This window comes from Paramisgurnus dabryanus, chromosome 11 (assembly GCF_030506205.2).
Source record: "Paramisgurnus dabryanus chromosome 11, PD_genome_1.1, whole genome shotgun sequence".
Classification (NCBI taxonomy): Eukaryota; Metazoa; Chordata; class Actinopteri; order Cypriniformes; family Cobitidae; genus Paramisgurnus; species Paramisgurnus dabryanus.
The window spans coordinates 15,858,936-15,876,978 of record NC_133347.1 but is presented as its reverse complement, the minus strand read 5'-3'; the positions used below and the strand labels follow the sequence as shown (position 1 = coordinate 15,876,978).

General features: G+C 35.9%; 1 protein-coding gene and 1 long non-coding RNA gene across 2 annotated transcripts in view; one reads left to right on the top strand and one right to left on the bottom strand.

Moving 5' to 3' along the window:
• The window catches only part of sema3bl (sema domain, immunoglobulin domain (Ig), short basic domain, secreted, (semaphorin) 3bl), a 28,771-nt gene extending 28,339 nt beyond the window's left edge, over positions 1-432 (bottom strand). The window contains exon 1 of the mRNA XM_065247119.2: positions 63-432. Coding sequence (XP_065103191.1) covers positions 63-156 — 94 coding nt within the window. The 5' untranslated portion in view covers positions 157-432. The remainder of the gene's footprint in view (positions 1-62) is intronic.
• Positions 433-4,640: 4,208 nt separating this feature from the next.
• On the top strand, positions 4,641-6,320 carry LOC135730039 (uncharacterized). Its single transcript, XR_010525845.2, has 5 exons — positions 4,641-4,839; positions 5,427-5,475; positions 5,594-5,684; positions 5,783-5,862; positions 6,253-6,320. It is a non-coding gene; the product is annotated as an uncharacterized lncRNA (long non-coding RNA).
• The last annotated feature ends 11,723 nt before the right edge of the window (positions 6,321-18,043 follow it).

The window sequence follows — 18,043 nt, the reverse complement described above, 5'->3', positions numbered from 1 at the left end:
AAAGACTTATAAATCATAGGTAAATCAAACTCGTTTTGATAAAGGTGGTATAAACAGTTTACCTTTATATGACAGTCGAAGGCGCGGCACATTCAGTTTAGTGCTGGACGCAAAAGACAGGACCACCGCCGCTAAAACCAGAACCGGCAAATCCATTCTGTGTGGAACACTCAAAAGTGGGACTGTTTCCTTAGTGAACCTTTCTTTAGTTTTTACTAATGATGGAAATTTTCCCGGATTTTCCCTTTATAAAAAGTGGAATCAACTCCAGACAAAACAGATGTTGAACATCCGCAGCTGGACCTGCGTGTGGGATGTCAGGTCTCAGTTTAAGCACAAGACGCGCGCGTGTGCGATATTTTCCCACACTATACAACTCGAGTCCAAGTGCGCAAGTTTCTCTCTTTTTGTCTCTCTCTCTCATACTCGCAAGTCTCAGAGTCCGGTAGTCTTGTCTTGAGCACCCTCCCCGCCCTCTCAGAGCCTCGCGGATAATACCCAAACGGGTCGGCGCTCGCTCTCACTTCCACAGCTTAGTGAAATTGTTAATTTCTGTACGATAGACTATTAGTAATATAAATATAATATTATAAAAATCAGTTTTATAGAGCACCACTAGACCAACAAACCATAATGAAGAGGATTACAATGAGCACTACAAAAAAAAAGACTATTTATACATTAACATTAGAATATTTACATTAGGTCTACATTTAGAAGACTTTTATAGACTTAGGCTAGCTAGTGCATTCAAGCATGATACCTGGGATTGAACAAACAACATTTAAACATGACTAAAAAATGTATTTGCTCATATGTCGACTTAATATAAAAAAACTATATCATTTATTTAAAATATATACAGCCTTATTTTATTATCAAAGTGTTTTCATAATTATTCCTAAAGTCTTATAAATAGAAATAAATGTTTATTCGCGGGTTTTATGTTGCGTTTATTTTTGTATTTTGATTCAAAAATATAAACCCATCTCTCTCTCTCTCTCTTGATTTGCCATTACTACTTGGCGCTATTGTAGCCTATTGTGGACTTTAATTAACTCAAGGGTTAGCCTAATGCGGTGCTTTGCGTTGGGGAGGAGGCACAAAATGTGTCTTTTGTAAAACTTGTTTCTCTGCCATGGAGGTTTGAAGAGGTCCCGTTTATTCTGTGAGCGTTTAGACGCGGCGGGATCTTTTGATCATGAAAATCAATCGCCGAAAACCACTGACGTCATTGATGCATGACGTGAGCATGCCATTTACAGAGCACTTACTGTCATAGCAACGGAAAAGAAAGCGCGCGAGAGGGTATGCTGCTATCAGAAAGTACAAAAAAGTACGTCTTGTGTTTTTAAAAGTTACTTATTAATACCACGTAAATTAGGCTATTAACAGTCCGGACCAGCCTGGCATACCACATAGGGAGAGATTTCTGACACAAGCCGAGTGTGTGCCAAGTGCAAACTGTCGGTCTGGAGTAGTAAGACCTCTATTAACAACGTTTAATATATTGTCAGGGACATTTTGTGTAGTTAAAGTCTGCAAAGGGTACTCAGTCATTTCATGTCCAAACACAGCAACTCACGTCCAAATATACAGAAGGATTTAGGCAATGATTTAGACTGACAGCGATTATGTTGGTGGGCTGGGAGAACAAATTTGAGATGGTGCGTCTGTGTGTGTGCACGTGTTTGTTTGAATGGCTTTAGCCTCTCCAAATTTTTCTTTGCCTACTCTCTATAGACCACTGACACATAGCACATATTAGTGTGCCAAGTAGGCTAATGGCTAAAAACATTCCTCATGCACATCAATTTCTTGATCACTATTTTTAATCTCAATGGTTCAGTTAACATTTTAGAAATTGTTTAACAGTATATTGTCAGAACTACAATAAAGAAAAAACCAATTAATATGCTTAATATTTTTTATCAACATGACTTTACACTAATGAATGTAATTATTAAAAGTTAAGTATAAATACTAAAGACAAGGACTGCATTACAGAGTGTAACTTACTTTGATTCTTTTTACACGCTTTCATTAATAAATATATTTTTTTAACTTTTTTGATACCCCATTGTAAAATTAGATTTTGAGTTAAATTTGTGCTCAGAGAGCTAAATGGTTTTGATAAGATTCAATGCTTGGTAATTTTCAACCCAGCTTTGTGTCAAAAAGGAACAAACCCAGAAGTTTGGATAAATCAACTCAGACATTTTTTATACAGTATTTGATGCAACAAACCAAATAACTGAGTATAGGTTAAATTAAAACCCAGTGGGTTGGGTTCATCCCTTTTTTGACCCAACTCTGGGTTAAAAATAAACCCAGCATTTTTAAGAGTGTAATTGAGTGCATCTGAAAAAAACTTCTAGTCGCTATTTGTTACTCCCTTGTAGCTCTCAAACAATCTTTTAATTTACCTGGAATTTGGACAGGTTCAGACCAGACAGAGAAGAAAAGAGGGCTGTAATCGCAACACAAAATTACATTAAAATTATGCGTAAAACACCTGCTGTGTACATGTGCAATGGTGAGGTAACCCCAAAACCCTACTGGGGCTTGACCTTTGATCCCTGGAAGAGGAAAAAGGTTGTTTGAAATCGAAAGTCTCGATTATACCATGACCTCTGACACGACGCTCATTTCCCTCTCATCTTTTGCTCTTTTTCTCATTAGTCTCACTGCATGAAAAGAGCTGTATACGGACAAATACGGAATGGGAAATCCCTGCTAAACTTTAGGTTTGCCAGATTTTTGAGGCAGAGTGCTTGGAAAGGTAATACACCAAAGTAAACTAGTGAAACATCCAGAAACCTTACGTTTGTGGATGTTTAAAGGAACTGGTGGAAGTTTCCAGGAATCCTTACGGCTGGTTGTGAGGAGCGGTGGGTGTGAGGTGTGAACGGCTTTTTATATGTTAATGACCCACAGGTAGAGGTGTCTTCTTTGTTTTCAGAGCTGAGTGGGGTGGGGGGTTAACCATGTCTCTTTAAGACAGCACATACAGTATTGTGGTACATAAAAACTGTGTTTTCTAAATATATTTATTATTAATATAATTTAATTAGTCTATTTAAGAAACTAAGCATCATTCAAAATAACTAAAATTCAATGGACACAATTACCATTTTAATGTGTGAAAATTATGTCTCTGACTCAAGAGAAATGCAACAAATGTTATTTCAGAATATATATTTCCAACACTTTGAAAACATGTCTCCAACTGCCCTAGGTCAGAATATTGTGCACGTATGTCTCAATGCTGCATACATCGTTTAAAAGAAGCCGTTCAAATGACATCATGTAACTCATTTTTGCTAGCTAGGATGTTGATAAATTAGTCAGTGAAATGTAAAGCTGCTTATTTTTGCTGATGTCTCATGATTTGAAGTTCATTGTTTCTATTGTTATTATAATTCTACCCCAACATTTCATTAAATCTTTTAAAATAGAAACAAAAATATCAATAGACAGGTCCATAATCTAAAAGACAGTCTTTCACATGTGGATGCAAAACATGTTGGGTGAAACAGACTGACAAACTCGGGTAAACATATCTGCAGATACCTGTCAGCTACTGTACTTCTAGTCCAGAGGTGCCCAAAGTTGGCCCACAAAAGACCTTTAATTTTTTTATGTTTCATGCATACTTGAAGGTGTATAAAATGCATCACGAAACCTAATGAACTCGGGTACTATAGGCTAAAAATGAAGAGGTTGCGGCAGTGGCACACAGAGAAAAGGATATTTAAAATTGATTGGCAAAACGATTTCTTTTTTCTACAAAAAGCCTTGGAAAATAAAACTGCATTAGTTATGCATAAACAGAGTAATGTTTGCTTATTTATTTTTAAAATATTAGAAAATTATAAATTAGGGGTTATCAGGGCAACTTTAATTTTAATATAACACAACAACATTTACTTTTGGCCCACGGCCCTCAGTCAGGTTTGGCCCTTGTAAGGAAAATGTTCGGGCACCAATGAATGTTCTAGTCTATCTGAGGAGGTAACTTTTAGCATTTGATAATGCATGCTTGCACAAAGTCAGACCACATATTATAATGTTTGTCTTCAATCAATCAATTTAAATAAAAAAGATGGGGACTTTATAATATAATAAGGGTCAATATATCACAGTGAAAAAAGACATACATGTATTTTTACTTTAACATGAACTAATGCTGAGTTACAGCATATCCTAATCATATATTGAAGAGTCATCATTAACTACAACATGATGTTTTTCATTGTTAGTTAATGCAGTCATTTACAATAAATTAATTTGAGTTCATGTTGTAGTTAAGTAAGTTCAGTAAGTTACATGTCTTAACTCAGCATTAGTTTATATTTACTTATATTTAAGTAAGAATTCATTTAGGTATACGTTCAATGTTTCCAATGATGAGCAGTTAATCCACTAAACCCAGAGATAATTCCTGAGGCATGTTTAAAGAGTTTTGTATTTCATCAAGAAGGTGCTGATTCACAAAGATTTTAAATTTAAGAAAATCTGAGCATCATTCCAAAAAACTGTTAACATGTTTGTCAACTAAACATGTTTTGTAAACGTAATAAACTTTATAAAAATATTTTTTATTTTGTATTAATAATCAAGTATAAAGAACAATGCATAGTGTGAAAATGCGGATTATAAAAAAGTATATTAAAGAAAAGGACTACATTTCCCAGAATGCACCTGCACCCACTCATCTGACTGCCCCCACCCTTCAGGTGCGACTGCTCAACCTATGGGCTTGACGGAAAATTCAAATCGCGAACCGTTACTGCCTGGACTACTCCGTCTCTTGTTTGTTTGCTCATTAACAGTAAGGTAAGTTTGATTTAATTCATTTGTCTGCATCGCGCTGATCGGTTGCCTATTTGTTCATATTATGTTATTTACTATGATTCGTTTTTGTCTTTATACTAGAACTGTTTGAATTTAAAGCACAAACAGTAAAACATTAAGGTTATACGTGGTACACAGCGGTAAACATGAGGTTAAAAATACGCGAAGTAACATTCAAACCGGGCTGTTAAAAGAATCAATTCGATGTTTAAATTTTTAAAAACAAAACTTTAAAGAAGCCAAGATGAGACGTTATTTGCTTAAAACAAACAAAACAACAGTAACTCGTTTGTTTGAAATGTTAGCAGCTAGCAAGTGTCTCTCTGCTATTTTAAATGATACAGACTATCTTTTGTTGTTTTAAAAGCTCATTCAGTTCTGGTAGATGCTGCTTATTTTTCAAGACTGTTTTAATAGCTTTATATTGATTTGTAACAAAGCCAGCTTCACTTTAAGAGAACCTAGATGCTAATTGTAAAGAAGCTTGGAGTCATAATATATTTAAACGTTATATGTTTGCTGTTCTTCATCTTTTTAAATATGAAGTCTATTCATGTTTGTGTTTACAGAGGTCATGTACACTGTGGTCAACTTTGTGGACGATGAAGAGGTTTCTGAGTAAAGATGATATATGTTTAATCATTCAATGATTACATTAAATTAAAATCAAACATGTTAAATAGTAAACGGATGTATTGTGATATGTGATTTTAATTTTTAATTCTGTGTTTGCCAGAGAAATATAATGAAGTAACAGTGAAAGCTAAAACATCAGACTGATCCAGACACTGAAGAAATTGATGTCACTGCAATCTGGCCAAAATGATGTAAGTTTAATAATTAAGTTATTAAATTAAAGAGGTTAAATAGTTAATAGATGTGTTATGATGTATGTGATTCTATTTTTTTATTCTGTGTTTGATAGACAACTATATTGAAGTAGCCTACTGTAATGAAGCTGCAGAACAACACAGAGACTCTGAGGACATCAACACAGAAAATGAAGTAAGAAGATGTATATTAAGAAGTTCTTTCATCATATATTGTTGTATCTTTGTACAGTTTAATGCAGTGGTTCTTAACGTTATTCCTGGAGGCCCACTGCTCTGCACATTTTGTATGTCTCCCTTATTTAACACACCTGATTCAAATCATCAGCTCATTAGAAGGGATCTCCATGAACTGAACTACGTCTGTCAGATAAAAGAGATATACAAAACATGCAGGGCAGTGGGCCTCCAGGAATAACGTTAAGAACCACTGGTTTAATGTAAACTTTCTAAAATGTACAACTTTAATTCTATGTCATTTGATTTGTCGTGTGTGTGTATGTATATACGTATATGTGTATTAGTATTATGCCAAATACTTATATGTACTTTTATATTTCCAAAGGGCTCCAAAGAGATGTCTGTCCAGATGAGGGTGCATCAATGTTACGTTTGCTGACAAATATATGCTTTACAATGTAAAACCTAACAGTTAACTTAACTCAAACCATTTAAGGAAATCGGTTGCCTTAACCCATTAAGTTTAAAAAAAAAAACATACATTTGAGTACTGTGAACTTAAGTCTTGTGCAATTATGCACTTATATTTAGTTAGTGTGAACTTAAATATAAGTGCATAACTGCATGTGACTCAATTTGTTTAAGTTCACAGTACTCAAATCCATGTGTTTTAAAACTTAAATGGTTTAAGTTTAGTTAACTGTTAGGTTTTACAGTGAGAAATTCTTGAATAATTCCAAGACAGAGCTCTGCAATTGAATCAACACTGCAAAAAATCAGTTTCTAACTAAGGATTTTTATCTTGTTTTTAGTAGAAAAACTAAAAATTCTTAAATCAAGATGTATTTTCTTGATGAGCAAAATTACCTAAGAAAATGTCTAGTTTTTAGACAAAAATATACAATTTAAGTAAATTTGTGCGTGAACAAGCAAAAACATTTAACAATGGGGTGAGAAAATTGTGCTTGAATTAAGCTTTTAAGAAAAAAGAAAACGTAAGATTTTTTCTCACACCATTGGCAGATATTTTTGCTTGTTTTAAGCACAAATTCACTTAAATTGTGTGCATTTATTTATTTTGTCTAAAACTAGACTTATTTTCTTAGGTCATTTTGTTCATCAAGAAAAAGCATTTTATTTAAATAATATTTCTACTGAAAACGAGACAAAAATACTATGTAAGAAAGTCATTTTTTTGCAGTGTAGGACTGATTTCTTAAAGCAAGATCAATATAGTTGTTGTTCATTTTATTTAGGTATTTACTACATTACAGTGGCAGCTGGTGACTTCTGTTTTTGTGAGCACTCGATGCAAAGTCTGTCACAACATGTATATAGCCAGTCATTTGTGTGGTTCCCAATTTCAAAATATGTGTTCTGCGTGTATGTGCATCACGTGTTTTGACTAAACACGTGATGCACATGGTTTACATGAAGCAACAAACACATTTTAAAAACACAAGCAACACACATGACACTCCGAACACTTATTTTGAATTTGCACCCCTCGAATGAGCAGTCACGAGCCACCACTGCTACTTTACATTGTACTGCTTTGAATGTAGTTTTCATTGTCGCTTTTATTTTGTTTTATTTTACTCTAATATTGCTTTCTCTGTCTGTATATTTATGAGTTTAAATAGTATTGTTTATGTATGCAACTTTTAATATTTGTGTATAATATTATTTTGTGATTGTGACAATTGTGAATTGTTCAGTTTTTTATTAAATAAACATTTCAAACTCAATTCAAGTTTTTTTTTTTTTTTTTTTTAAGGGTTTTGGGATGAATATGAATATATATATAGTGGGGGGGATTGTAGTCTATCTGCATAGCAGGCAAATAACCAATCAAGTCACTAAGCTATGAGGGCTTGGGTTGGGCTTAATAGAAAGTGTAACCAATCAAATGATCTCAACTGGAAAGTTTCAAAGTTGTGTCCCAATAGTTGTCAGAGTTTTGGGAGGGGGTTTTAAAAGCAACCAATCAGTGTTGAGATTAAACACCAATGGGGACACTAGAATTGTGCAAAGGTGTGAAATCCCAGTACCTCTGCAGGTGTGAAAATGTCCCCTGACAAAATCTTCAATGGGATTATTTGCCATGGCAACAAATGGCTGCATATACCACAGGAATATCCCATCAGCAAGATACATCCGAATTGGTATCATTACGGGAGTTTCCTAACTTGGTGGAATTAGAAGTTTACCCTCAGTGGAACTAGTAGATACATCCGAAAATCAGTGGTGTTTACAGGAGTTTCCTAGTACGGATACACCTCTTTTCATGCAGTGTCTTTTATTTGCTCTTTGAGAATATTCCCATGTATTTTCAGCAAAAACTGCCATCCCGCCCTTTCCCCCTCTAAGCTTTTCCTCTCAGGCCAAAAACAGCTAGTGAGATGCATATACGCAAGCATAATATAAAAACACACATTCAACGACCAAGGATTTTATACACTGTACTTGTGCATCTGTAACTGTACTGCTTGTTTGCTAAGAGAATGAGAAATAATGAATGTGTTTACAGAAAATCTTACTTTAAATGTTGTCGACTGGAGATCTCAAGAGGCCTACTGACTCAGGGGCCTTTGTGTGTATGTTTCTAACATAAGAACTGATGACAGATAGATTATTGGTAGAAGTCTCTAGGATAGAGTGTATTTATGGCTTATGGCCACTTATTACACACTGGTTTATAGCAGCAACTCAAGAGTGAGCTTGACACAGCATTATTAATGAACTCTACTTATATTTCTAAGTGCTTTTATGTTCAGCCTCTATGTGGAAAGTATTTCTGAAGCAGGCGTGTTACCGATCAGTCTGAGTTCTTATCTTTCTTTGCTGTTTTCTGAGGTTAAGGATGTAATTTGACCACACAAAACCATGATAAGGTCTTTATATAAATATTATTGGAAATTATAATTGTAAGAGCTCTGATAACAAGCACACAGCCAGTACTGTCCTAGTTTGTGGTTAAGAAAGGGTGTGATGCTTTGCAGCGATTGGTCAAGCATGTGAGGGTCATGACCCTGACACTGATGATCACAGTGACATTGTCATTGACCGTGACTCATGACCTTTGACCTCCCGAGCATTCTGAATGCATTTATTTATTTACCCTTGAAAATCAAATGCTCATTAATCATACCTGTCGCAACAGTGTGTGTGTGTGTGTGTGTGTGTGTGTGTGTGTGTGTGTGTGTGTGTCTGTCTGTGTGTGTGCGTGCGTGCGTGCGTGCGTGCGTGTGTGTGTTTATAGGTAATTTGGTGTCTGAGCGGCCTGTCCGTCTATGTTTGCAGGTGTGTGAATGTCTATTTCGGAGCAAAAATAAGGTTCACATAAATATTTAAGTTTTTGAACATACACAAGTCCTGTGTTTATGCTGTCAAAATGTGAATGTGTGTGTGGTTTGAGAAAGTGTTTCATGTATGTTTACTGTGATAATAGCTGTTTAGTAATTCATAGTGATTCATGTACAAGACATTTACTCACCGAACAGCTACCATACTCACACACACAGTCTCTGAAGTATATTATTTATGTTCCTCAACACTGAATAAAACTGAAAAAGTATTCTCTTGACCTCTATTTCCTATTTTTCCTAATTTCTGCAGTTTTATCAAAGCTCTATTTTCTCAAACTTTCTCTTCTATGGTTACACTAAAACTATTAAAGGGGACATGTCATGAAAATCTGACTTTTTTCATGTTTAAGTGCTATAATTGGGTCCCCAGTGCTTCTATCAACCTAGAAAATGTGAAAAAGAACAACCCAGTAACCCAGTTTTAGTAAACCATTCTCTGCAAGCATGTAAAAAAATAAGTCATTGAAATTTGGCTCCCCTTGTGATGTCAGAAGGTGATAATACCGCCCCTTAATCTGCACTATGCAACCACAGCACTGCCATTTAGTGCAGGGATCAGCTCGTTTGCATTTAAATGAACACATTTTTGCTCACACCTAAAAAGTGGCAATTTTAACATGCTATAATAAAGGAGCTATATAGTATTTTGAGCTAAAACTTCACAAATGTACTCTGGGAACACCAACGATTCACTTGATATCTTAAAAAAAGTCTTGTGAAATGTCCCATTTAACCTCTGAAGGAGATGGTGACATTAAGGGGGATAAAAGGATAAAAGAATTAAAGCACCAAAAAATATAATACCCATCAAACTGTATGCATTTATGCATGTTAAAGCTTTTTTCAGGTGATTTTTGAGATGACAAAAGTCTCGTTATTTATTCATATAATCTTTTTTACTGTACTCTCTTTCTCACCTTTGGATTAATGTTGATGTAACATAAAAGAAAAACAATATTTTTTATTCATGTTGGTTTGTTGGTTTCAGTTCTGCCCGTTTCGATCTTCGTTTACACAGCAGTGTTTGTTCATGTGTGCCTGTATATGCTCAAGTCTCCAAACCTGTGAGAGACACTTTGAACTTTTTCCTCTTTTCATTCTGCATTTCTGTCTTTGGCTATAACCATCCACAAAACAGAGTCCAGAACCGCTGCACAGTTTGAACAGAAATTAGCACATTGAAAAGATTTTTCCTTTCTTTCTCCCCACCCTGTTTAATCTCTCGCTCTTTCCTCACATCTCGTTTCCTGTCTCCGTTTCATCGTCTCAGTCGCTTTAAATCTCTGGTTTTATTTCACTGCTGTAATACGATTGATCTGGCTTCTGTGTTTTGGGTCTTTCATTTAATGGCAATCTTTAACACAGATTAACAAAAAGTTTGTGTAAATATATATATATTGTTTCAGATGAAGCAATTCAGGTGTTAAGCCCCGCGTGTGTTTAATTCATATACTAATCCCACACCAACAGAAACCACCATAACAAATAAATCACACTGATTTACAATGCTGCTAAAACCAACTGCAGATGTTCACAGAAAGCATGTGTTTGTGGGTGTGCTCAAGGAAATGCCATATAAAAATGATGATATATGTCTTAATATACAGATGTATTCAGCCCCACAGCTGAAAGCAGGTTCAATGCTGTATTAAGGGATTATGAGATTTTAACTAACAGATTATGTGAAGGACATCTGCATGTGTTCATATGTGTCAATCTATAGGGAATGAAGGTGTTACACAGGCTTAAAAACAATTTTGAAGGTTTTATAAGGCTCTGCTGTCCTGTCTGAACCCAATGAAGACCAGACCTTATCTTAAACCTGGTTTAATTTTATACAAATACCTTTCTCCCTACCTCCCTCTTTTTCAAAACACGGTGAATTACTTTAGATAAGTGTTTGACTCCCAAACCTCCTCTAAACGGGCTGTGCCTGCCCCCATTGAACCTTTAAACCTCCCCAAAAATCCACGAGACCCTTGATAATAATCCAAACCTTAGATGTGCCCCAGACACACGTGTTGCCAAGCCCACATGCTTAAACTCCAAACCAGCTTCTCTAATAAAATCAAAGTCATTTTCTTTTTATTTATTTTCTATTTTATTCACTTGGATTATTGTCCATTGTCTTTGAGAGTAACACAATACAGAACGTGATTTGGCTGCAAAATAACAAAAACAAATACAATTTAATATTGTGTTATTCCTGATGAATGGCTGCATCCCTACAAATTATAGACTCGTTGCAATTGTTAGTAGACACACATGCTATAAATATTGCTAATAAAATACATATCATGAGTAGTTTTACTCATTTTAAACATAAGGAAACCATCCCTTTCTGTTCCCAAAACACAGTCAGTCACTCCCTAACCTAGGTGCACAAGTCCACAATAAGTCTGCTTCCTGTCAGAATCTGGGTGCTTTAGCGTCTCATTGGAAATACCAGTGTGCTTTCTACAAAGCCTTCTGGACACACACGCAGCCTCGGGCTAATTTCCCATTTCCATATGGCGCCTGGTCCTAATCCTTTAGTGTGACTTTAAGGCAACAGGTCCCACACATATATGGAGACATACGCACACAGTGTACCGATACAAAGAGCTAATTTATATGTTGAACACACACTTGAACAGTTCAAGTATTGGTGGTTTTGTTTATAGATTATAACTGAAATGGTCTTTTGTGCCTCCTGGACTTTTACTACCAATTACCACCAATTACCCTCTCAAACCAGCCACAGCAGGCAGTTTACAGCCAGACGCAAGCATGCTGTATTAGACATAACCATATGTACAGGAGTCTGTGGCTGCTATCCAAAAAACACAGGCTCCTCATAATCAACAAATTAAGATGTTATTAATCATAATTAATGCTTTACATTCAATAACATTTCTACGACCAGATACAAAGAAGCTACAGTACGGACAAAATGAACTACACACTTTTAATGTGTGGACATACACTCATTAAAGGCAAGAACCATTATCTTTACCATTATCTCAACATATGCAAGAAACCAGACTCCCTAGAGACGAGCAGATTAGCGAGAGCCAAAACCACAAATCCACACATACACAACATTTACACACAACACAGACTTCTTGAGAACTCAACAACTATTCTTGCCTAAGTGAAACATTCTGATTGGTCCGGTCGCTGGAGTGCAATCACCACCAGCATCCCAGAAATCCACAAAATCACAAACACATCGTATAGAGCAGCCACTAACTAGGGTCATGGGGTCAAAGGCTAACACCACATAACCTTCTCAATGGGAATTGTGTTACCTGTGGACAAAGGCAGGAGTGAAAAATAGAAATAGCAGTGTGAAAACAAAGAGAACCTGTTCTATCAATGCATGATGTATTGAAGCAGATGGTTTGTACGTTTTTCGAAAGCAGAACCCATGACAATTCTGCTTAGCTGCCAAGGCTAAACAAATAAATCCAATGTACTATGAACAAAAAGGTTTTCATGACCAATTGACTTAGATAATTTGACATTGTGAGCAACATTAACAGAGTGAAAGAAGGTTGAAAATTCTCTCATCATTTACTCACCTTTTAGTCATTCCAAAAGGATTGCAAATTACTTTTCAGTTTAATTAATTTGATTAAAAAAAAAAATGTGCTGAATTAAACTGAACTTATACCACGGGCCTGTTGAATGCTTTATTCTGATTGGCTGAGAAATGTTCCATGGGTGTTGATTATTTTTCTGTAAACCGCACACCTAACCTGTCAAATGCCTTTAAAAAAGCACCAGAGCAATGTTTGTGTTAATCGTGGTATAAGAGGAATAATTGACTCTAGTCCTTTGAAGCAGAGGTCCCCAACCACCGGGTCGCGACCCAGTACCGGGTCGTGGACAAGTTGCTACCGGGTCGCAAGAATGTTCTGAAAAAAAAATGGTATAATAGCTACGTAATAGCTTAAACGGGTATTTTTTACTTTAAGAGCCGACTTGAAATAACATAAATCATTTCCACTTTTGTACAAAGCCGCACTTTCTCTTTTTCGTGGTCTCTGTTTATCTCTACCAGCGCAGCGGCAATCACATTGCTGTCAGAGTTTGAGCATACAGTACTTCTAAAACACAATCGATCAAAGTATTGGAGAGGTATGAATTAATTAATCATTTGCAAATATACGTCGCAAATCATGTAAATACGTGGAGACGTTCAACTGTGTGACATTGCAAATGACTGAAAAGTAATTACTTTATTCTTCTGTAAAACAACTTCAGAATTATCCAGCGATCGTGGCACTATGATCAAAATAAACTCTTTTATTGGAGTAATAATATTTTAACGGCTACACTTTTAATGTAGGTTTAAAAGGAAACTGTGTAAATCATCATTAAAAGCATATGGTAAACGGGAGTCTCCGTGCCTCCGCGCCCAGCCGCAATTCTTCTGGCATCTCTCCTCTTTCGCTGCATTTTTCTTTCGTTCTGTTACTTGAACTTGGGGCTCGAGCCTGACCAGTATTCGAGCTGACTTCGAGAACAGCAAGCCAAGTTTGTTTACCGTTAATTATTAAGACTAAATGGGCAGGCAAACTGAAACAATGAAAGTAAAAAAACTATCCGGCTAAATATGGTTGTACATGTCTATAGAAAATATACTATAAATAAAGCAATTATTAATTTTCCCAATGCATGGTTGTTTGATCTGTCTTCCGTTTAAAATGTTATACATTTTGCAAAGGAGGATTTTCAGCACAGCAACTCAGCACCCCCCCCCCCAAACCTCAACCCCCGGTCCGCGAACTTTTTTTAAAGCTGAAACCGGTCCGCGGTGTAAAAAAGGTTGGGGACCCCTGCTTTGAAGTATAAGAAAATAATGCACACCCGTGGTGTTGGGTGTGCATTATTTTCTTATAATTCAACAGCCCGTCGTCAATTATTCCTTGCTTATTACACGGCTCTCTGGAATGCTTGATTTTGATTGGTCAGTTGAGACATTTGCAGGTTTGTTCTTTTCAAATAATAACCGCTCCAAAGTATTAACGCATAGCCGGTACTACTTGTACGATTAAAATCGCTCCGCGCCAATAAAGATTACTGTTTGGCCCCATCTTGTGACAAACACTGGACAACCAAATTTTAACATTTACGGAAAAAACAAAACATTTAAACAGTGGATAGAAGAACGAACAACGACAAGACACAGAGAGCTTACTGAGACTGAACTTGACAAAAAAGAGCATGACAGCTACGAAGCCAACGCACAAAAAAATACAGAATGGGCATTAAAACTTCTCAAAGACTACTGTCTGCCTCTACATTATCCCTTACATATTAACATAGAATTACGCACTCTATGCGTCGCAGCTGAGTGGGAACAGTTGGAAACTGAAACGGAGATGGCAGGCCAGAGCTCAACATTTTTGCGATTTTTTTCTGAATGCACACATCATAAACATCATAAAAACACCTGCAAAGCCTGAAAGAGATCAAGCCTCAGCCAAGTAAGAAAAAGTAACGCAAAAGTAGGTTAAGTAATGCAATTAGTTACTTTTTGGGGAGTAACTTAATATTTCCCCAACACTGGTAACACATCCTACGTAAACGTTTTTCCAACATAAAAGTAAATCGTGTTTAACTGTCAGAAGTTTCTGTCAGGACGAAAGTAACACTTGTTTTTAAAAAATGGCATTTTGCCCCTGCTCTCCCCTACATAGCACATGTGGTATATATCTTAAACACACAAAATCTGCCATTTCTGGCTATTGATCAACACTGGCTATTAATCAAAACAATCTTTTACATGGCAATGCCCTCAAATCACTAATCTATCTGGCCATGATCCAGCAAGATTCCAGCAATCATCTGGCAACCAACCAATTAGCATCAGGAGGTTGGCGTAGCATCACTGGCATTCACCTTGCAAGCAGTGACCTTTCACTTTGCAAATATGCAGAGCTGAAATATTTCCACATGCAGCAATTCCCAAACTCCTATTAAGTGAAATGAGAACAAAAGAGAGACAGACACGCACACAAACTGTATTCATCCCCATGTCTGTGTTCTTTGACTTTAACTCATGAAACTCATTTCTAATTCATTCTGATGTGTGGATATTTTATTCTTATCATAGACACACACACACACACACAATAGTCCCTCAACATGAGGCCCAGAGCCCCTGTCTTTCATCTGTTTAAACAGCTCACCCCTTTGTGAAGACAAATCTGTCTGTCAGCTTTAAAGCCTCTGACAAAGTCACACAAATGCCGAACCATCATTCACCTGGAGTTTAACTGCAAGACTTCCCTTGAGTCCAACACAAGCCTGATTTAATGGTAGAGTTATGAGGTAAGTTCACGTTAAAAATTCATATAAACCTATGCAGTACAAAGTCTTCATTACACAGTAGAGGAATTAAAATTAGAGAACTACATAAATTAAATAGCCGCAGAGATGTTTAATGTCTCTCCTGAGCTGTCCGATCTCTCTATTATTTTTAAGTTAGATTTTATTTATATTTCTTAAGGTGTTTTACAGATTATTCACTGCTGACTAAAGATTAGCTTTGTCAAAAAAGGATTTTACTTGATCCAGTTCAATAAATCTTCGCTTGATCTTGTTCGTTTTATTAGTAGAGAAAATAGCATCATTCATTGGGAACGTTTGTACATACATGTGTGTGTTTATTAAGATAAAGAGTGTTTATTGCCTTACTATTAATCAACTTTTTTGCTAACTGTGGTTAAAAAGGAGAGAGAGAGAGGGAGGGAGGGAGAGAGGGAGAGAGAGAATCACATTACATATGCAGTTAAAGAAATGCATGAATAAATCCTGTCATCGTTTACTCTCATGCTGTTTTTCTTTTTTAGTACACGAGTATCATAATAAAAAGTAGTGGATATGACTCATGCACTGTAAGTCTTCTTAAGTCATATGAAAGCTTTGAAGTGTTATACTTTATAACCAGGGCTTAAATTTAGTCCAAGGAGGCTTCCATGCCGTTCCGCCGTATTGATAAACTATAATAGCAGAGAGGGACAAAAAGCACCAACGCGTTTCCACAATGCGTTTTCATTAAGAAAACGTGAACCAGCTGAAACGGACAAAGAAAATCAGTGAGTACATAACGGCTACCGTAGTTGCAACCCGCATTTGGAAAAGCGAGGCCCTAGAGAGCACTATTCCTTTGAATGCAAAATACAATTTCACCACTAGATGGGGGTAAATCCTCCTTACTGTCCCTTTAAACATAATGCGTAAACATTAAAAACTCAATACAGTGTTTGGTTTTTATATATAAGCGCTATATATAAATAAATTGAATTAAAAGTTTAATTTATCAAGTTAGTTTATGGGCATCAACTAATGTTTGAAGTTGAGAATGTTTAGGTTAATGTTAATTAACATGTACTAAGATTAATAAATCCTGAAGTATTATTTATTGTTGGTTCAAGTTAATGTAGCTAACTAATGTTGGTGTAGTGTTACTTAAATATGTTTAGTGCAGATGTAGTTTGACATACAATTTCATGGCCATATTCAAGTTTCTCAATTCAGTGTTTGTAGGTGCATAGAAAAGTGACCAGCACATACTTTAAAAAGGCTTATTTTGTGTTTCACATAGGTCTGGATCACTGAAAACTCTAATAAGTTGACTGAACTAATTAAATTAAATAATGGATCTCCCAAAAACTTAATTATTTAAGTTCACCAAACTTGGAGTTTGTACAATGCACTTAAACAATTAAGGTAATTTGGTGTTCATAAAGACTGAACTTAAATTGTCATTTAACTTTATATAACACTTTGCAATGAAGGGTATTCAGGACTGACTATATGAATGAACTTAATTCTCCACAGAACCACACAACAAATTGCACTGCAGATGTATATTCATTATAGTGAAGAGAAATACAAATGTGGTGCATGCATACCAAACGAATCACTGATCTCATGAACGGTGACTTCACAAAACAAACTATAACTATAACAAAAAAATAAATAATGTTACAAAGAGTGTAAAACTCTAAGAAATGTTATTATTAACTGGTTTATATGTCCCATCAGTTGTTATTCATGGACCAAAGATAAATCATTAAAAATGTTCAGGCGCAAGGGCTTATGTATATTCCTCACAGCATTTTGAACTGATAATCTTAAGTTAATTGCACTTGATTTTTTTAAGTTTATGGTTTATTTAAGTTAGCAAGTTGAATGAACAAAGATAGTTAAGTTATGGATCCAAAATGCAAAATCATGATTGCTTGACTTTTTGAGTACAAACAGCATTAGGGCTTTCAGTGAAAGACATGATGAGAAAATAATGACAAAAATTACAATTACGGGTAAGGAAATGTTTTAATTATATAAGTGAAATGTAGTGTGTGTGTGTGTGTGTGTGTGTGTGTGTGTGTGTGTGTGTGTGTGTGTGTGTGTGTGTGTGTGTGTGTGCGTGTGTGTGCGTGTGTGTGTGTGTGTTGAATTAGTTTGTTATATGATGGATGACTGGGGCAGACACAAATCATCACCCCGTCAGTCTAGGGAGGGCAAATGTGTGTGCCTCCTCATTCATTTCACAAAACAACAAGATCTAGAAAAAGACGTGGGAATATTCAAATAAACCTTACACACACAATGCACACACCACAGGTATGTCTAATGTTCTGGAACTAATTTCCTACTGTTGCAAAAAGCGGTAATCTACTGAGCATGGTCTGTTTCCACATCCATAATCAACGCAAATCACCACCACCCAGCCTCATTCACAGTGTATGACAGAGAGTATACATTTGGGGGAGATATTTACAACTAATCTGACAGCTTCTTGTTTATGAC